Genomic DNA, 21,352 nt, shown 5'->3' with positions numbered 1-21,352 from the left:
CAACCTCTATGGTCTCATTGACTAAGGTCAAAGGGTTCTTAGTCATTGCTGGTCTTATCTGAAACAATGTTTGTGCAACAGGTTTAACTAGTTCAGCAACGTCCTTCCTTAATATGAATAGCTGTTTCCACTCATCTTTGCTAACAGTTCTTTCATAACCACTGACAGTAATGATTTCATTTGCTGACCTTAGACACTTATGTTCTATCATTTGTATTGCTTTTGTGTAAGGCTTTCGTGAGCATAGGTTGTATATGTCATTCCTGCAATGTTCATTCATGCAATAGTACTAAATCCTTTCTTTGCTGTTGAGTGCATAATATCCATTAGTTCCTGTGTTCGTATTGCTGTCTCATAAAATACAACAAGACCTTTGTCATCTATGACGTACTTACCGAAAACATTGCTTATATTCTTTAACCATGAAATAACATCCTCATTCATGCTGTCAAACATGAAGTAAGGTCTTACATACTCTTCACTTATAAGATACTCCACAAAGTACTTGTTAAGCTCTATGTCCTCGTGAGCGATTTCATTAGGTTTGATATTAGTTCCTTTTGTCATTGCTGTCATGTACTTCACTCTCATAGTTCCTTTCAATAGCGTAAAAGTACTTCATTGTTTCATAACTGCTCTAAATTCTGTTCAAAATTCGTACAACATAACTTTTAACATTAGTGAAAGAACATGAGCGAAACAACAACATCTAACATTACAGAAGAAGTCAATGACAATGCCGATGAAAACATTACAGAAGGAGCTAGTGAAAATATTGACGAGTTCAGTGAGGAAGAAGATATTGAGGACGTCAATGAGAACGTTAGTGGGGAACAAACTCAATGGGAAACATTGAGAAATCATGAAGATTATGAGATTTGTACGACATATCCTTTTACTATTCGTCGAAAGAAAAACAAACATATTAAGAGTGAATGCTTAAATAATCATGGTTATATTGAGCTTAGTTTAAACAACAAAACACATTTAAAGCATAGAATTATTGCAGAACAGTGGATTGAAAATCCAAACAATTTGAAAGAAATAGACCATATAAATCATGATAGAACGGACAACAGAATCTCAAACCTTCGTTGGTGTTCTAAATCTGAAAACAATAGAAATAAAAGCAAGTATGGCGATATAGTTTATGAGTTCGTTGATGAAATATCTGACGAAGCTGTTGAAATAACAGATTATGGTAAGCATTCGTTTGAGTTCTACTATATGTTGAGAATGAGGACGCATTCTATTATTATACAGGTCTTAACTATCGAAAACTTCATATAAACTTTACAAAAACAGGTGCTGCTTATGTTTCTATGATAGATACAGAAAACAAGAGAGTAATCTTATGCATAAACAAATTCAAACGCTTGTACGGCTTCATGTAGGACAAACATTATTTTTCAACACTAACGCCAACACGTAGGACAAACATTCATGACTAACATTACTGTATAACATAAATGTTTTGTCATGACCTCATCGTAAATGTTTTGTCATGATCATCGTAAATGTTTTGTCATGATTTCATCGTAAATGTTTTGTCATGATTTCATCGTAATGAGCGTAAATGATCCAAAAATATATTTTAGGTGAAGAGGTGAGATCTCACCTCTTTTCTCACCTCTTTTCTCACCTCATGAATTTTCATGACTTTTTCATCGTACATGTTTTGTCAAGACTTCTTCATCGTAATGAGCGTAAATGTTTTGTCATGATTTCATCGTATATGTTTTGTCAAGACTTCTTCGTATATGTTTTGTCATGATTTAATCGTATATGTTTTGTCATGATTTAATCGTACATGTTTTGTCATGACTTCTTCATCGTAATGAACGTATATGTTTTGTCAAGACTTCTTCGTATATGTTTTGTCATGATTTAATCGTATATGTTTTGTCATGATTTAATCGTACATGTTTTGTCATGACTTCTTCATCGTAATGAACGTATATGTTTTGTCAAGACTTCTTCGTATATGTTTTGTCATGATTTAATCGTATATGTTTTGTCATGACTTCATCGTATATGTTTTGTCATGACTTCTTCATCGTAATGAGCGTAAATGTTTTGTCATGATTTCATCGTAAATGTTTTGTCATGATTTCATCGTATATGTTTTGTCATGACTTCATCGTATATGTTTTGTCAAGACTTCTTCATCGTATATGTTTTGTCAAGACTTCTTCGTAAATGTTTTGTCATGATTTAATCGTATATGTTTTGTCATGACTTCATCGTATATGTTTTGTCATGACTTCTTCATCGTAATGAGCGTAAATGTTTTGTCATGATTTCATCGTAAATGTTTTGTCATGATTTCATCGTATATGTTTTGTCATGACTTCATCGTATATGTTTTGTCAAGACTTCTTCATCGTATATGTTTTGTCAAGACTTCTTCGTAATGTTTTGTCATGATTTCATCGTATATGTTTTGTCATGATTTAATCGTATATGTTTTGTCAAGACTTCTTCATCGTATATGTTTTGTCAAGACTTCTTCGTATATGTTTTGTCATGATTTAATCGTATATGTTTTGTCATGACTTCATCGTATATGTTTTGTCAAGACTTCTTCATCGTATATGTTTTGTCAAGACTTCTTCGTATAATGTTTTGTCATGATTTAATCGTATATGTTTTGTCATGACTTCATCGTATATGTTTTGTCATGACTTCTTCGTAATGAACGTATATGTTTTGTCAAGACTTCTTCGTAAATGTTTTGTCATGATTTAATCGTATATGTTTTGTCATGATTTAATCGTATATGTTTTGTCAAGACTTCTTCATCGTAATGAGCGTATATGTTTTGTCAAGACTTCTTCGTAAATGTTTTGTCATGATTTAATCGTATATGTTTTGTCATGATTTAATCGTATATGTTTTTGTCAGACTTCTTCATCGTAATGAGCGTAAATGTTTTGTGAAGAATATAACAACCGCCTGAATTCAGACGGTTGCTTTTTATACAAAATTCACACAGGAAAATTCTTGAGTTTTGGTTGAAAGAATACGGTCAAGCCAAAAGTGGCTCGACCTCAAAACAAACATTTTATGAGTTTACTAAGGCGTTATGAATGAATTCAAAGGTATTTGCATACATCCTGACCTCGTTCATTTTGTTTGAATGGTGCTCTGTAAAGTATGCATTTTATGTCAAAGATATTATGGACTCCATAGACAAGAAAGTTCATGAGAAGTTAGATGAAGAAGAACTCGAAGATACAGTAGAGAATGCAAAACATTTTTGACGAAGTGAAGATCTTCACTTCGTCAAAAATGTGATGCAAAAACAAGCATTTTATGAGCTTACTAAGGCGTTATGAATGAATTCAAAGGTATTTGCATACATCCTGACCTCGTTCATTTTGTTGTTGAATTCAGCAAAAATAATGTTTACGTTAATGTTTTCACTGTTACATGTTACCATGTGCTACCAGGTTAATTAACTTCTCTTAAAATTACTGACAACATGACATTTAGACAACAGTCCAGGAAATAAACTTCTTCGTAAATGTTTTGTCATGACTTCATCGTAAATGTTTTTGTCATGATTTCATCGTAAATGTTTTGTCATGATTTAATCGTATATGTTTTGTCATGATTTAATCGTACATGTTTTGTCATGATTTCATCGTATATGTTTTGTCATGATTTCATCGTAAATGTTTTGTCATGATTTCATCGTAAATGTTTTTGTCATGACTTCATCGTAATGAGTGTAAATGATTTCATATAATTGCTTACCTCGGAAAACCGAGAGAAGAGATTCCATATGAAAATCGCAAGAATTTGGCTCCTGGTTTTGAAATATTATATGTTCATAGACTTCATCGTATATGTTTTGTCAAACATGAACGTATATGTTTTATCATGATTTCATCGTAAATGTTTTGTCATGACTTCTTCATCGTAATGAGCGTATATGCTTTGTCATGATTTCTTCATCGTAATGAACGTAAATGTTTTTGTCAAGGTTTCATCGTACATGTTTTGTCAAGACTTCTTCATCGTAATGAGTGTAAATGTTTTGTCAAACATGAACGTAATGTTTTGTCATGATTTCTTCATCGTAATGACTTTGTCAATACTTCATCGTAATGAGTGTAAATGACCCAAAAATAATGTTTAGGGTAGATGGTTTCGGGTTATTCAATAATTAATTATTTTTGAAGACTGTGGGTGTCACCATGTCACCATGTCACCAGGTCATTTAACTTCTCTGAAAAAATGAGACAACATGACATTTAGACAACATCACAGGAGGAAGGCAGTTATGAATTATTTTTGAAGAACTGTGGGTGTCACTATGTCACTCGGTTATTTAACTCATGACATTTAGACAACAACACAGGTCATTCAATAATTAATTATTTTTGAAGAACTGAAGGTGTCACTATGTCACCATGTGTCACTCGGTTATTTAACTTCTCTGAAAAAATGAGACAACATGACATTTAGACAACAACACAGGAGGATTAATGAGGAAGGCAGTTATGAATTATTTTTGAAGAACTGAAGGTGTCACTATGTCACCATGTGTCACTCGGTTATTTAACTTCTCTGAAAAAATGAGACAACATGACATTTAGACAACAACACAGGAGGATTAATGAGGAAGGCAGTTATGAATTATTTTTGAAGAACTGAAGGTGTCACCATGTCACCATGTGCTACCAGGTTATTTAACTTCTCTGAAAAAATGAGACAACATGACATTTAGACAACAACACAGGAGGAAGGCAGTTATGAATTATTTTTGAATAACTGAAGGTGTCACCAGGTCACCAGGTCACCAGGTTATTTAACTTCTCTGAAAAAATGAGACAACATGACATTTAGACAACAACACAGGAGGAAGGCAGTTATGACTTCTTCGTATATGCTTTGTCAAACATGAACGTATATGCTTTGTCAAACATGAACGTATATGTTTTGTCATGACTTCTTCATCGTATATGCTTTGTCATGATTTCTTCATCGTATATGCTTTGTCAAACATGAACGTATATGCTTTGTCATGACTTCTTCATCGTATATGCTTTGTCAAGACTTCTTCATCGTAATGAGCGTAAATCAGACAAAAATAATGTTTAGGTGAAGAGGTGAGATCTCACCTCTTTTCTCACCTCTTTTCTCACCTCATGAATTTTCATGACTTCTTCATCGTAATGAACGTATATGCTTTGTCAAACATGAACGTATATGCTTTGTCAAACATGAACGTATATGCTTTGTCAAGGTTTCATCGTAATGAACGTATATGTTTTGTCATGACTTCTTCATCGTATATGCTTTGTCAAACATGAACGTATATGCTTTGTCATGACTTCTTCATCGTATATGCTTTGTCAAGACTTCTTCATCGTAATGAGCGTAAATCAGACAAAAATAATGTTTAGGTGAAGAGGTGAGATCTCACCTCTTTTCTCACCTCTTTTCTCACCTCATGAATTTTCATGACTTCTTCATCGTAATGAACGTATATGCTTTGTCAAACATGAACGTATATGAATTTTCATGACTTCTTCATCGTATATGTTTTGTCAAGACTTCTTCATCGTAATGAGCGTATATGCTTTGTCAAACATGAACGTATATGCTTTGTCAAGACTTCTTCATCGTAATGAGCGTACATGTTTTGTCGAAACTTCTTCATCGTAATGAGCGTACATGTTTTGTCGAAACTTCTTCATCGTAATGAGCGTATATGCTTTGTCATGACTTCTTCATCGTATATGCTTTGTCATGATTTCTTCATCGTAATGAGCGTAAATGATCCAAAAATAATGTTTAGGTGAGATCTCACCTCTTTTCTCACCTCATGAATTTTCATGATTTCTTCGTATATGCTTTGTCAAACATAAGCGTAAATGTTTTGTCATGATTTCATCGTACATGTTTTGTCGAAACTTCTTCATCGTAATGAGCGTAAATGATCCAAAAATAATGTTTAGGTGAAGAGGTGAGATCTCACCTCTTTTCTAACATGTTTTCTAACATGGAGGATTTCATTAGATATAAATATTATTTGGTGAAAGTATCCTAAAAATATTTGATGCACTTTAACTAAAATAATGTTTAGGGAAGAATGTTTATATTCAGATGAAACAGTAAAGTATTATATCTATTAAATCGTCTATGATGTAAATTGTGTATAGAATGAAATGAAGGAAGAATATTTATATCTAATGAAATCCTCCATGTTAGAAAACATGTTAGAAAAAGAGGTGAAGATCTCACCTCTTCACCTAAACATTATTTTTGGATCATTTACGCTCATTACGATGAAGAAGTTTCGACAAAACATGTACGATGAAATCATGACAAAACATTTACGCTTATGTTTGACAAAGCATATACGAAGAAATCATGAAAATTCATGAGGTGAGAAAAGAGGTGAGATCTCACCTAAACATTATTTTTGGATCATTTACGCTCATTACGATGAAGAAATCATGACAAAGCATATACGATGAAGAAGTCATGACAAAGCATATACGCTCATTACGATGAAGAAGTTTCGACAAAACATGTACGCTCATTACGATGAAGAAGTTTCGACAAAACATATACGTTCATTACGATGAAGAAGTCATGAAAATTCATGAGGTGAGAAAAGAGGTGAGAAAAGAGGTGAGATCTCACCTCTTCACCTAAACATTATTTTTGTCTGATTTACGCTCATTACGATGAAGAAGTCTTGACAAAGCATATACGATGAAGAAGTCATGACAAAGCATATACGTTCATGTTTGACAAAGCATATACGATGAAGAAATCATGACAAAGCATATACGATGAAGAAGTCATGACAAAACATATACGTTCATGTTTGACAAAGCATATACGTTCATGTTTGACAAAGCATATACGAAGAAGTCATAACTGCCTTCCTCCTGTGTTGTTGTCTAAATGTCATGTTGTCTCATTTTTTCAGAGAAGTTAAATAACCTGGTGACCTGGTGACCTGGTGACACCTTCAGTTATTCAAAAATAATTCATAACTGCCTTCCTCCTGTGTTGTTGTCTAAATGTCATGTTGTCTCATTTTTTCAGAGAAGTTAAATAACCTGGTAGCACATGGTGACATGGTGACACCTTCAGTTCTTCAAAAATAATTCATAACTGCCTTCCTCATTAATCCTCCTGTGTTGTTGTCTAAATGTCATGTTGTCTCATTTTTTCAGAGAAGTTAAATAACCGAGTGACACATGGTGACATAGTGACACCTTCAGTTCTTCAAAAATAATTAATTATTGAATGACCTGTGTTGTTGTCTAAATGTCATGAGTTAAATAACCGAGTGACATAGTGACACCCACAGTTCTTCAAAAATAATTCATAACTGCCTTCCTCCTGTGATGTTGTCTAAATGTCATGTTGTCTCATTTTTTCAGAGAAGTTAAATGACCTGGTGACATGGTGACATGGTGACACCCACAGTTCTTCAAAAATAATTAATTATTGAATAACCCGAAACCATCTACCCTAAACATTATTTTTGGGTCATTTACACTCATTACGATGAAGTATTGACAAAGTCATTACGATGAAGAAATCATGACAAAACATTTACGTTCATGTTTGACAAAACATTTACACTCATTACGATGAAGAAGTCTTGACAAAACATGTACGATGAAACCTTGACAAAACATTTACGTTCATTACGATGAAGAAATCATGACAAAGCATATACGCTCATTACGATGAAGAAGTCATGACAAAACATTTACGATGAAATCATGATAAAACATATACGTTCATGTTTGACAAAACATATACGATGAAGTCTATGAACATAATAATATTTCAAACCAGGAGCCAAATTCTTGCGATTTTCATATGGAATCTCTTCTCTCGGTTTTCCGAGGTAAGCAATTATATGAAATCATTTACACTCATTACGATGAAGTCATGACAAAACATTTACGATGAAATCATGACAAAACATTTACGATGAAATCATGACAAAACATATACGATGAAATCATGACAAAACATGTACGATTAAATCATGACAAAACATATACGATTAAATCATGACAAAACATTTACGATGAAATCATGACAAAACATTTACGATGAAGTCATGACAAAACATTTACGAAGAAGTTTATTTCCTGGACTGTTGTCTAAATGTCATGTTGTCAGTAATTTTAAGAGAAGTTAATTAACCTGGTAGCACATGGTAACATGGTAACAGTGAAAACATTAACGTAAACATTATTTTTGCTGAATTCAACAACAAAATGAACGAGGTCAGGATGTATGCAAATACCTTTGAATTCATTCATAACGCCTTAGTAAGCTCATAAAATGCTTGTTTTTGCATCACATTTTGACGAAGTGAAGATCTTCACTTCGTCAAAAATGTTTTGCATTCTCTACTGTATCTTCGAGTTCTTCTTCATCTAACTTCTCATGAACTTTCTTGTCTATGGAGTCCATAATATCTTTGACATAAAATGCATACTTTACAGAGCACCATTCAACAACAAAATGAACGAGGTCAGGATGTATGCAAATACCTTTGAATTCATTCATAACGCCTTAGTAAACTCATAAAATGTTTGTTTTGAGGTCGAGCCACTTTTGGCTTGACCGTATTCTTTCAACCAAAACTCAAGAATTTTCCTGTGTGAATTTTGTATAAAAAGCAACCGTCTGAATTCAGGCGGTTGTTATATTCTTCACAAAACATTTACGCTCATTACGATGAAGAAGTCTTGACAAAACATATACGATTAAATCATGACAAAACATATACGATTAAATCATGACAAAACATTTACGAAGAAGTCTTGACAAAACATATACGCTCATTACGATGAAGAAGTCTTGACAAAACATATACGATTAAATCATGACAAAACATATACGATTAAATCATGACAAAACATTTACGAAGAAGTCTTGACAAAACATATACGTTCATTACGAAGAAGTCATGACAAAACATATACGATGAAGTCATGACAAAACATATACGATTAAATCATGACAAAACATATACGAAGAAGTCTTGACAAAACATATACGATGAAGAAGTCTTGACAAAACATATACGATGAAGTCATGACAAAACATATACGATTAAATCATGACAAAACATATACGAAGAAGTCTTGACAAAACATATACGATGAAGAAGTCTTGACAAAACATATACGATTAAATCATGACAAAACATATACGATGAAATCATGACAAAACATTTACGAAGAAGTCTTGACAAAACATATACGCTCATTACGATGAAGAAGTCATGACAAAACATATACGATTAAATCATGACAAAACATTTACGAAGAAGTCTTGACAAAACATATACGATGAAGAAGTCTTGACAAAACATATACGATGAAGTCATGACAAAACATATACGATGAAATCATGACAAAACATTTACGATGAAATCATGACAAAACATTTACGCTCATTACGATGAAGAAGTCATGACAAAACATATACGATGAAGTCATGACAAAACATATACGATTAAATCATGACAAAACATATACGAAGAAGTCTTGACAAAACATATACGTTCATTACGATGAAGAAGTCATGACAAAACATGTACGATTAAATCATGACAAAACATATACGATTAAATCATGACAAAACATATACGAAGAAGTCTTGACAAAACATATACGATGAAATCATGACAAAACATTTACGCTCATTACGATGAAGAAGTCTTGACAAAACATGTACGATGAAAAAGTCATGAAAATTCATGAGGTGAGAAAAGAGGTGAGAAAAGAGGTGAGATCTCACCTCTTCACCTAAAATATATTTTTGGATCATTTACGCTCATTACGATGAAATCATGACAAAACATTTACGATGAAATCATGACAAAACATTTACGATGAGGTCATGACAAAACATTTACGATGAGGTCATGACAAAACATTTATGTTATACAGTAATGTTAGTCATGAATGTTTGTCCTACGTGTTGGCGTTAGTGTTGAAAAATAATGTTTGTCCTACATGAAGCCGTACAAGCGTTTGAATTTGTTTATGCATAAGATTACTCTCTTGTTTTCTGTATCTATCATAGAAACATAAGCAGCACCTGTTTTTGTAAAGTTTATATGAAGTTTTCGATAGTTAAGACCTGTATAATAATAGAATGCGTCCTCATTCTCAACATAATAGTAGAACTCAAACGAATGCTTACCATAAGCTGTTATTTCAACAGCTTCGTCAGATATTTCATCAACGAACTCATAAACTATATCGCCATACTTGCTTTTATTTCTATTGTTTTCAGATTTAGAACACCAACGAAGGTTTGAGATTCTGTTGTCCGTTCTATCATGATTTATATGGTCTATTTCTTTCAAATTGTTTGGATTTTCAATCCACTGTTCTGCAATAATTCTATGCTTTAAATGTGTTTTGTTGTTTAAACTAAGCTCAATATAACCATGATTATTTAAGCATTCACTCTTAATATGTTTGTTTTTCTTTCGACGAATAGTAAAAGGATATGTCGTACAAATCTCATAATCTTCATGATTTCTCAATGTTTCCCATTGAGTTTGTTCCCCACTAACGTTCTCATTGACGTCCTCAATATCTTCTTCCTCACTGAACTCGTCAATATTTTCACTAGCTCCTTCTGTAATGTTTTCATCGGCATTGTCATTGACTTCTTCTGTAATGTTAGATGTTGTTGTTTCGCTCATGTTCTTTCACTAATGTTAAAAGTTATGTTGTACGAATTTTGAACAGAATTTAGAGCAGTTATGAAACAATGAAGTACTTTTACGCTATTGAAAGGAACTATGAGAGTGAAGACATGACAGCAATGACAAAAGGAACTAATATCAAACCTAATGAAATCGCTCACGAGGACATAGAGCTTAACAAGTATTTTGTGGAGTATCTTATAAGTGAAGAGTATGTAAGACCTTACTTCATGTTTGACAGCATGAATGAGGATGTTATTTCATGGTTAAAGAATATAAGCAATGTTTTCGGTAAGTACGTCATAGATGACAAAGGTCTTGTTGTATTTTATGAGACAGCAATACGAACACAGGAACTAATGGATATTATGCACTCAACAGCAAAGAAAGGATTTAGTACTATTGGTATGAATGAACATTGCAGGAATGACATATACAACCTATGCTCACGAAAGCCTTACACACAAAAGCAATACAAATGATAGAACATAAGTGTCTAAGTCAGCAAATGAAATCATTACTGTCAGTGGTTATGAAAGAACTTGTTAGCAAAGATGAGTGGAAACAGCTATTCATATTAAGGAAGGACGTTGCTGAACTAGTTAAACCTGTTGCACGAACATTGTTTCAGATAAGACCAGCAATGACTAAGAACCCTTTGACCTTAGTCAATGAGACCATAGAGGTTGAAGATAATGACATGAAAGAACTAGGAATGAATGAGAGAAGTTGTGAAGGATGTTTGAGTCAAAACACATGGTTCTTCAGAGCTGTTAAGAAACTTAGTAAAGAACGACAGAAATATTTTATAGAGAAGTATTGCAAAGGACATGTAAATGAATTGCTTGAAATAAACTTAGAGACACTTTCACACTAAAGGACTTGAGAAGAAATAAGTACATGAGTGAAGAAGGTATTGACATAGCTAGTGTTATAAATGACTTAAGAAGATGTGTTGTCGTTATTGACGGAGCACGTATGACATATCTAGTGAAAGATTATGATGGGAATACGAGACACAACAACACTTGTGTCAGTAGATAGCAAGGAATTCAATAAGCTCATGAAGAGTATTTATGTAGGACGTATTGAGGAGAAGGATGTGAACGCACTGATGATTTATGAAGCGGGTCAGAACAAGAACTATCTTATGAAGTCAGGCATGAGATTCTTTGACGAAAGAGATGACATTTACAGCTATTTCAGAGATATGAGTATGAGGTACTGAATGAAGTAGATGAAGCGTTATTGAAGGATATTTGAAACATGTTCACGATGTCATATGTAATGAGGATGAAGAGCTTTATGAGTATGTTTTGAACTGGTTCGCCTACATCGTTCAAAATCCTTGTGGAAAGACTGGAACAGTACTTTTGTTAATAGGAAAGCAAGGAACTGGTAAGAATGTACTTAGTTAATGTTCTATGCGAGCTCATTAGCAAGTACGCCAACAATAATATAACGGCAATAGAGAATGTGGTTGGTAGATTCAATGCTGCTTGAGAACATGAAGCTCATCGTATGCAATGAACTAAGCTCATGCGATACGTCTAAGGTCATGAAACCACGACGCACTAAAGTCAATAGTAAACAGAGACTCAGTTGGACTTAAATCAGAAGTGTCAGCCAGTAAGAAAGATAGAGAATGTTTGTAATATCATCATGATATCTAACAACTTCAACTCAGTAAAGATTGACAAAGACGACAGAAGATTTGTTGTCATTGACGTAAGCAGCAGATACAAAGGAAATTACGAATATTTCTCAAATCTCATTGAAAGCTTTAATGAAGAGTTTTATTCAAAAACTTACTGACGTACTTCATGAAGAAAGATTTAAGTGAATTTGATGTAAGGAATATACCATTCACCAGGGCTAAACAAGAACTCATCGAAATGAACAAAACACCTTACCAAATGTTTTACGAGGAGTTCTATGAAAGTTTGTATCCGGATGGAATTGTACAGAGTGCTACAGAAGATATAAAGAATTTGCGAAGGAGAATGAATTCTTTGCATGTAGTTCAAATGTATTTGGTGGCAAGATGAGAGAATTTGTGAAGAGAAGTAGAAAGCGAGACGGTTCTGCACGAAGTTATATTTACGAAGCAAGTATGATATTAGAAGGTCGTGGAAAGAAAGAAACAGTGAATTATGAGGAAGTGCTTGAAAAATTCATGGAGTACATGGGAAGCAAATATAACATACAACAAAGACATATTACAGTGAGTTTAAGTACTATTGTGAACAGCATGAGATTGAAGTAATGAGTAAAGGAGACTTTGAAACGCTTATGAAAGACAGTAAGGAGGTCGTTCATGAGAACAGTGATGAAATAGTTCATGAGAACAGTGAGGAGGTCATACATGAGAACAGTGATGAAATAGTTCATGAGAACAGTAAGGAGGTCGTTCATGAGAACAGTGATGAAATAGTTCACGAGAACAGTGAGGAGGTCATACATGAGAACAGTGATGAAATAGTTCACGATGTCGTTCGTGAAGAAGCCATTGCAACAAAGAATGTTATAAAGGATTTCATAGAACTTAACAAGGAGGAGTTTAAAGAAGGCTATGAAGTGAAAAGATGTGAAGAAGATTTCTTGGCGTATTTGAAGAAAAAGAGACTAAAACCAATGGCTCAAAATAAGTTTCAATCAATGTTTGAAAAGAAACGTTTGAGCTATGGTGGTGTAAGAAGCACATATTACTTTGTTAAGAAGTGAGGACATTTATTTTTGTCGTTAGTGTTGGAGTTTGTGTTTGTTGTTAGTGTTTGTCATTTGTGTTGAGGTTAGTACTTGTCGTTAGTGTTGGAGTTTGTGGTTGTTGTTAGTGAGAGAATAAATTAAATCATGAACTTTGCCATGGTCTCTGTCCCTAGTAGTTTTCATTAAGTTCTGGAAATAATGAAAGTCATAAACTTTGCCATGGTCTCTGTCCCTAGTAGTTTTCATTATCTCACAGAGTTAATGAAAGTCATACTTTCTATCAGATGAAGCATGCAGATGAACATAATGAAAGTTAGTGAGTTTGCCACGAGTTATGAATAAAATATTGGCATATTAGATGAGATAGCTGATGAAACAGATGAAGATAAATTAAATCTTGGACTTTGCCACACTCTGTCCCTAGTTCCTCAAAATCCTTGACAACGTTGCTTAGAAATTTTGGTTCAAAACCTCATCTGATTTTAATCTGTTATGCTACCTGTTAAGTTTCGCGAGATTATAAATGTCATGGAGTTATATAAAAAGGAGGGACAGCTAGGGACACTGGAAGTACTTGTAAGGCTATCTGTTAAGATTGCATGAAATACTAAAAAGTCATGAAATCCATTATCGCTGTGCTAGCTTCACCTTAGAGTAAAATGACGACTAAAGTCACTGAAGCAATGAAACAAAAGTTTTTGGTAGAATACATTAAATCAGGAACTATTCCAGAAGGTTTTTACATTCATACTATGAAGGAGGGTAGAGTTCAGTTTAGAAAGATAAAGCAACCATTAGATAAAGAAGGAATTTTGAGAAAGATTAAACTTCATGAGGACAACATTGCTGAACTTAGGAAGAAGTTAGAAGAGTTGGAGAAAGGAAGAGAGTTATAAAGCAATGAATTCAACAGGGTGAAAAAACAGGTGAAAAAAGAGGTGAGATCTCACCACTTCACCTAAATTTATTTTTGTGCTATGTTTTCATACGTGTGAGGGTGGTGATATCATTAATTTTTAAGTTTATTTTTTATTTTATTTTTTTATATAAATGACAGAACAAAAGCAACTCATTCGAATTCCACAGTATAACAAACATACATTTAAACATTTATTCTTCCTTCCTGAGCATAACATGTTCTTTCAAATACATCCGAGACCAGTTGACTTTTCATTGACTGTGTATAAAGATAGAAATAGTTATATCATTAAACCATACGATGACGAAGGTAAGTTATGTAAATTGTACGTTAAGAAGTTAGAGAAAGTTTATGGCTTCAAGTATGACTACAATAGGGTTAACACTGATGATGAAGATATTGAGGAAAATTTATGAGAACATTAGTGAAGTCGTTAGTGAGAACGATAGTGAGAACGTTTATTTTTTACATTAGTGAGCTCGTTAGTGAAGTGGTTGACGGCTTTGTAAAGTGTCAAATTCACAAGTATTGGGTAAGGTGGAACGCAGTGCCTCCGTACCCATGACTTGTATACTAACTTTCATGACATAACATTCTGGGGCAGAGTCAACATAAATGACTAAACGTTTCAAATTCTCGACTGCTTTGTTATAGTCTCTAAATGGACACATATTTCTGAATGCTTGGAAGTCATAAAAATCTGAAACATCTATTCTGTACATTTTTATAAAAATAAAAAAAATATTATTTTTTTATTCTTGACTTTGTTGTTCCATTTGTTGCATTTGTTGTTCTTGAGCTATTTGTTGTTGAAGTTGTTCTTGTAATACAATACTTTCACCAGTTGCATCTTCCAATTCGAAACTTTCTGCCGTCATTGACAAATACATAGGACATAAAAGTTTTACAGGAACAAAGTTTGCGTCAACTAATGTCAACGTTATACTTGCCAAAGTGTTTGAGTTCACTAAGGTTGAAAATTCTGCATTCGAATGAACAATAGGCAAACCAGCAGAGAAAGTATTGTTTATACGCATAAGTATCTTTTGGTCATAATAGTTTTGTCGACATTCGAATAACACTTTGAACCTAAGTTTGAAACAATATATAAGATTGGTGTGCTTAATGTCAATGGAATAGACATTCCTTGTATGACACCTTTTCCTGTTATAGGAAACTGTTGGTAGTAAAACCAGAAATAAGTTTTGTATTATAGCTCATATCGTTTATAGTAAACTCAGTCGGACATCCAAACATAATGAAACCTGCTCTAGTTGCAGCACATGTTACACCCGTACTTAAAGTATTAAATAAGTCAACAAAACCTGTTGGTGGTATATCTGAGTAAGTATCTTCAAAGGAGTATTTTTTACCATTCACAACAATAAAGTCTTCTGGTGTCAAAAGAGCAAAACAGGCTTTAGTCGTCATTGTGTTTAAGGTTAGTTTACAATATCGTCCTTGAGGACTTTGTAAGTTTGTTGTTATAGAATTATATGACTCAGGGTTTTTAGTCGTAATAGTATAAACCATTATGTCTTCTGCCATTTACTTAGCAAATAAATTTTAATGAAATGTTGTGGTCGTCAAATATTTTTATAACGTCTGGGAAACTATATTTTAAGTTCAACGTTTCACCTCCTTTCATAACGTATATCTTGTCAATGACATTATATGAAACACCACAGCAACTAATGTCGGGTTCTATTTCTTTGATGTTTATATCGTCTGCCTCTGTCAAAAGTTTCAATAGTTCTTTCAAAACTTCATGAGGTGCAATGACATATGAGTTCACTTTTACAGGGTTGTATTCGACCAAGTTTAACATTATACTTAAAGCTTGACAAATCTTCTCCTGAGTTTGAAGTTTGTCTTTCAGTTGTTGGTAGTCGTTTCGAATATCTGCAACAGAACTTAAGTCTCTGTTAACTTCAGGATATGTTGGTTCTTTTACAGGAACAATTGTTATACCATCTTCGTCTTCGTATGGTTCCCCACTTCAACATCTCTGTCTTTGACATTGACAACAACACTTTGACTGTTTGTTTGAGTTGGTGAATTTAACTTCACATCTGCCACCGCCATTAAACCTTTTGAAACACTTACGCTTCTATTTTTCGAAATGACATTTTACTTAGAATAAAAAGATGGACATATTCGGATATCTTATTGAATTGAAGCAGAACAAAGTTTATACTCACAAACAATACAAATACATTGACAGAATAGTTCTTTACACAAACAATGGAAAATGTTATAGAATAGCAATATTTGCTGAACCAAAATATTTTCATAAAGCAAAGAAAGTTGGTATAACTGAAATGGTGAAAGTTCTTGAAGCAGACAAAAATATAACTTCAAAACTGACCGATATTACTAAAGGAAAGTTTATAATACAATATTATGTCAAAACTGGCGTACTGTCAATATTTGACGGAGAGAAGTCAGTTCAAGAACAACTTACTGACCTGCTGCAAAATCTGCTCGATGGAAGCTGTCGTTATGCCAATCTGAGGAGCCCCAGCAGGTTTCATCGAACGAATCTTCAAAAGAGCATCTTCCGTGAAAAGTGCTATTGGTTTTGTAAACTTCTTTGCTTTCAATTCATCTGGACCGTCTCTGTCACCAGTATATTGTATTTGTACAGTACCAACAGTTGAAATACCACCCATAAAGTCTTCTGAGTCAGCAAATGGAATGCCAAGCCAAAAGTTTGAACGGTCTCCATTTGTATATTGAGTTTTTTGACCTCCTGTAATGAGTCCATACTTTCACATATGGCATAATAGAATTTTGCATTTCAGGGTTAATAGTTGTTGTGAAGTTGTGTGTTAAAGTTCATAGCATCTAATGTCAAGTTGTATGACCTCATATCCTCAACTGTAGAATATTCTTCTCTTGGATAATATTTGCCATCTATGTTTATATGATATTTAATACCAGGGTTGTAGAAACAAGAATAGTCATTTATAGTTCGTCTGAACAGTACAACATAGTATCTGCATGTTTCATTGCAGTTGTTAAAAGCAATATCTGTTCTTGCACCTGCGGCTCCTGGATTTTGGTTTCCAACTTCACCTGCAAAGTCTTTGACAGATATTTGGTGTATAGGGAACATAAGTGGAACTGCAATATATTTGGCAGCTAAAGCATTTGAAATATCTGGGTCCAACATATAAACGGCAAGTCTGCTTTCTATTCTCTTGCATTCAAATTTTTCGCATGTGAACTTAACTGGGTCCCAAGCAGTTCCAGCAGCATTGAAATAATAGTTTACTTCATTGTTGAAGTTTGAGAAACCAAAGTCTAAGTCAACTTTGTCTTTGCAAAATTCGGCGAATGACGTTTGATTTGTTCCCTTTACGTCTGTAATAGTGAATGGGTCTTGTGTTGGTGCAATGACTAAGTTTTTTTGCTTGGAGTAAGTTCGATAGAAATTTTTCCTGCCCAGTTTGGCAAGTATCTTAAAAACCTGAAGATGAGGAAAGATGACAAAGGAACTCTAAGTTTCAGTTTTACTTTGGTTACTGCTGCTGCAGTTTGTCCAGAAAGGTTAACATAAACTCCTGGAACGTTAGGGTCAAGTCTTCTTATTTTTTCAATAGTTGCATACTGGTCTGTTTGTTCTCTAGCTTGTGGTTGTACTGAGTTTCTCAAAGCGAACCATTCATAGTTTGCCCATGTTACTGTTTGAACTAAGTCAGAGTTAGAATATATCTTATATCCCATGAAAACTTCTGGAGCATATTGGTATCCGACATAGAAAATTCCATTGCAACCTTTCTTGTCAGACAACTTGGCAGAAGGTTTTATTTCAATGTCTTGTTCCACGTATAAGAATGAGTTGTCAATAGAAATAATGTGAAACCTGTCGCAAGCAATATCTACTGTTGTTGAAGAACCTTCTCCAAACTCACCTATGTTTCCATAAGAAACAGCATTTGTATATTCGTAAGTTCCAGGAACTATTTCTGACCTTCTAATGGCATTGTCGCATTCGTTATACCATTCGGAAACATTTCCGTTCATGGCATCCAAAACTGTTGGCGTTATATTCTGAGCGGCGTACATTTCATATGGGTAAAAATATAGAATAGTTGGATTTATATGTCATAATAGAACCCACTCGGACCAAGCTTTACTTTCTTCCTGACTGAGTTTTTAACTGAATCTTTAACTCTTCTTTTTCCTTCATTGCCACTACTTTCACTAGATGAAGTTACTTCTTCACTACTTTCACTTTGTTCTACTCTTCTCTTCTTCTTTGGTGTCGCTTTTGGTAACTTGCCCTCTGCTTCAAGTTGTTGCATCTTTGCCTCATGTTCACCTAGTATGTTGTAAATTTCCCATGTCCTTTTTGCCTTTGGGCTCTGGTCGCCCATCTCAGGTAACCTATATCCTAGAAAGATTTTCATAGTTTGTATTTGAGTCTTCGCTTATTGCTTGCATGACTCTTTCCTGAGTTTCCGGTTCAAGCTCTTCAAACAGAGCTTGTCCATATGGAATAAGCTCGTTTCCAAATATATGTTTTTGTAGCCATTCTGGTTTTCTTTCCATGTAACCAATAATATCTTTTGTGAATGGGAAAGCTTTTACCCAACGTTTCAGTCTTGCGTCATTTATTTCTGTAGTTGGTTTTATTTTGTCATGGAACATGTTTTTCAATACTAACATTCATTTGGTACTGTCCATTTGAGTTTTCTTAAATATTCATCCCTTCTCATTTCATTGTCTGCAAAGTAAGTTTTTATGACATTTTGCAAACTTTCGTTTGCAAGGTCATGTACAATAGGTTCTCTTCCTTCTCTCTCCCTAACTCTCTTCTAAACTCTTCACCAAATATACCATCTCTATGGTTCCGTGTAGTTCTTTGAGATAAATGTTCTAGAACGTCAGGTGTTATATTTCCCTCAGCCATGTTCATTTCATACTGGTCCAAAATATCTGCATCTTTCATATCTTTCAATGGCATTAAAGCCGCGCTGAAATACCCGTTATATCTGGTTCACCATTCACTTCCATTGCGTCTACAACTTCTTGAATTGAGGTTGTAAGTTTATGAACCACCTATCCGGATTAGCTTTTATGACCCATTTCATTGTAGTTCCATAGTCTGCAGAAACAAAAGTAGGTTTGTTTCCATATTGGCTAGGTTCTGAATGAACTTTAAACAATGTTTCATTTCTATATGTTTTGTTGAAATTTAACCTTTTATTTTCACCGAGTTCAGCCAAAGATTGAACGTTATATGGTCGTAAGTAAAAAGGATTATTGTATTTGCGTACATTTTCTTTCAGTACTTCCATTCTATGCTGAATATTTTCATCTGATGTTGGAGTCTTTTGTATGTCGGTGAACATTTTTCGATATTCTTCTACTATGTCAGCCGAATTTTTCTTAGACTCTTGGAAAGATTCCATATTCACCTCATACTCTTGTTGAGGGTCAAGATTTTTCGGCTGTTCCAAATCTTCATCTAGTTCTGTGAAGTTAGTTTCCAAAGGAGGGACTTGTTCGTTTCCTTCAGGCTCTTCTAGCTGTTGTTGCTGAACTATTTCTTCCATGTCTGGTTGTATCTGAACTTCTTCCTGTGGAGTTTCTTGTACCTCATCTGGTGGCATTTCATATATTCCGAGACCGTTTTTAACAAGTTCCCTATCTAAGTCATCCGGACTCATAAACCTTTCTTCTTTCGTTCCGTCTCTATTTTTTACGCGTTTCATGAAGAGAGTTGAATTATCATTTAGCTCTGACATCAAATATCTCGGAGTAAATTCATTCATGTCATTTGGATGATATGCTATTAAATCATATCCCTTAGCGAGCTTGTATTTTCCAGGTTTGAGATTATATCCGATTTTATGCTGAACCATAAAGCTAAATAGGTTCGGGTCAGTATTTCCTTCCTTGAACTTTCTAATAGCTTCTTTATATCTGTCACTAAAGTCAAGAGTATCTGGGTAACCATAATCTTCCTTAAGCATTTTTAAGAATTCTTGGTTTCCTTTTTCTCTACTTCTTTTATGTCCTTGCTCTGTTTGTGGTTGCTGTGCAGGATTTTGAACTGTTGGTTGCTGTGCAGGCTTTTGCTCTGTTTGTGGTTGTTGTGTTGGTTGTTGTTGCTGTGCAGGGTTTTGAACTGTTGGTTGCTGTGCTGGATTTTGAACTGTTGGTTTTGGTTGTTGTTGTGGTGCTGGATTTTGAACTGTTGGTTGTTGTGTTGGTTTTGGTGCATGCCTGTGTCTGTGTCCATGTGACGATGTAAATGTTTTAGGTAGTCCTGGTGCAGGTGCTTCTCTTGGAGGGTTTGGTGGTATATAAGTTCCACCAGCTGGCACATATGTTCCATCTGCAGCATAATGTCCTACCTGACTTTTCGTTCTTAAGAAAGCATTTACTAGGTCTGTTTTGGTCTGTTGTAACTCTTTTTCTTGACTTTCCACAACAGTTGCTCTAACGGCGTTATAGGCACTTTGAACTGCCTGTCTCGTTGCTGCATCTGTTATTTTCGTCATATTCTAGTTTCTTTTCGTTTTCACTTATTTGTTTCTGTATGTCTATGTTTGACTTTTTGACATCTGTTATTTGATTTTTGAGTGAACTCAAATTCATTTGACTTTGAGGGTTATAAGCTGTTCCGTCTGCAGCTCCACCATAGCCTGCCATTTTCGCTAAAAGTGCCGCTCTTAAACCTCCACTCTGTGCACCAATAACTCGGTTTAAAAGCATAGGGTTGCTTGACATTTGTTGCAACATAGTGGGGTCATTCATCATTTGTTGTTGCAACTGTTGTTGTGGTGTCAGTTTTACTATTGGATGTTTCAATGCTCCCTTCCTCTTACGTATATTCTTACGTAGCTTACGTGGCATTTTAAGTGAAGTTAAAAAGCGGTTTTTGACAGATGTTTATATGACACTTTTTGTTCAGCACAAAAAACTACTCGGTCAAAGTGTTGTCAGTTTTGTAAAATAACCGTCCTATCTCATTCTATAAGGGGAAA

General features: G+C 34.2%; 6 protein-coding genes and 2 pseudogenes across 8 annotated transcripts, besides 3 other annotated features; 2 read left to right on the top strand and 6 right to left on the bottom strand.

Annotated features, from left to right (window-relative positions):
• Positions 1–14,844: part of a mobile genetic element that runs on past the window's edge.
• Positions 1–19,507: part of a mobile genetic element that runs on past the window's edge.
• TVAGG3_0708910 (uncharacterized protein) lies at positions 277–591 on the bottom strand (the record flags this gene model as incomplete). Its single annotated transcript, XM_051243678.1, has 1 exon — positions 277–591. One exon carries the CDS (start codon positions 589–591, stop codon positions 277–279), a length of 315 nt encoding a protein of 104 aa, XP_051090265.1.
• TVAGG3_0708900 (HNH endonuclease family) lies at positions 691–1,290 on the top strand (the record flags this gene model as incomplete). Its single annotated transcript, XM_051243677.1, has 1 exon — positions 691–1,290. The coding sequence occupies one exon, from the start codon at positions 691–693 to the stop codon at positions 1,288–1,290; it is 600 nt and encodes a 199-aa protein (XP_051090264.1).
• Positions 10,016–10,720, bottom strand: TVAGG3_0708890 (His-Me finger endonucleases family; the record flags this gene model as incomplete). The annotated part of the gene is made up of 1 exon (XM_051243676.1): positions 10,016–10,720. One exon carries the CDS (start codon positions 10,718–10,720, stop codon positions 10,016–10,018), a length of 705 nt encoding a protein of 234 aa, XP_051090263.1.
• Positions 10,789–11,205, top strand: TVAGG3_0708880 (uncharacterized protein; the record flags this gene model as incomplete). Its single annotated transcript, XM_051243675.1, has 1 exon — positions 10,789–11,205. The coding sequence occupies one exon, from the start codon at positions 10,789–10,791 to the stop codon at positions 11,203–11,205; it is 417 nt and encodes a 138-aa protein (XP_051090262.1).
• On the bottom strand, positions 15,983–16,436 carry TVAGG3_0708860 (annotated as a pseudogene). The gene has a single exon. A coding segment is annotated over exon 1 (454 nt).
• TVAGG3_0708850 lies at positions 17,468–18,422 on the bottom strand (annotated as a pseudogene). Its single transcript has one exon. A coding segment is annotated over exon 1 (955 nt).
• TVAGG3_0708840 (protein of unknown function, DUF4106 family) lies at positions 18,455–18,733 on the bottom strand (the record flags this gene model as incomplete). Its single annotated transcript, XM_051243674.1, has 1 exon — positions 18,455–18,733. One exon carries the CDS (start codon positions 18,731–18,733, stop codon positions 18,455–18,457), a length of 279 nt encoding a protein of 92 aa, XP_051090261.1.
• A 703-nt stretch (positions 19,508–20,210) lies between the features above and the next one.
• Positions 20,211–20,866: a mobile genetic element.
• A 100-nt stretch (positions 20,867–20,966) lies between these two features.
• Positions 20,967–21,221, bottom strand: TVAGG3_0708810 (protein of unknown function, DUF4106 family; the record flags this gene model as incomplete). Its single annotated transcript, XM_051243673.1, has 1 exon — positions 20,967–21,221. A coding segment is annotated over one exon (255 nt), but the record flags the coding sequence as incomplete, so codon positions are not given.
• Positions 21,222–21,352: the final 131 nt, after the last annotated feature.

The sequence above is a fragment of the Trichomonas vaginalis genome, chromosome III (assembly GCF_026262505.1).
Source record: "Trichomonas vaginalis G3 chromosome III, whole genome shotgun sequence".
NCBI lineage: Eukaryota > Parabasalia > Trichomonadida > Trichomonadidae > Trichomonas > Trichomonas vaginalis.
This window is presented reverse-complemented; position numbering and strand designations above follow the sequence as displayed.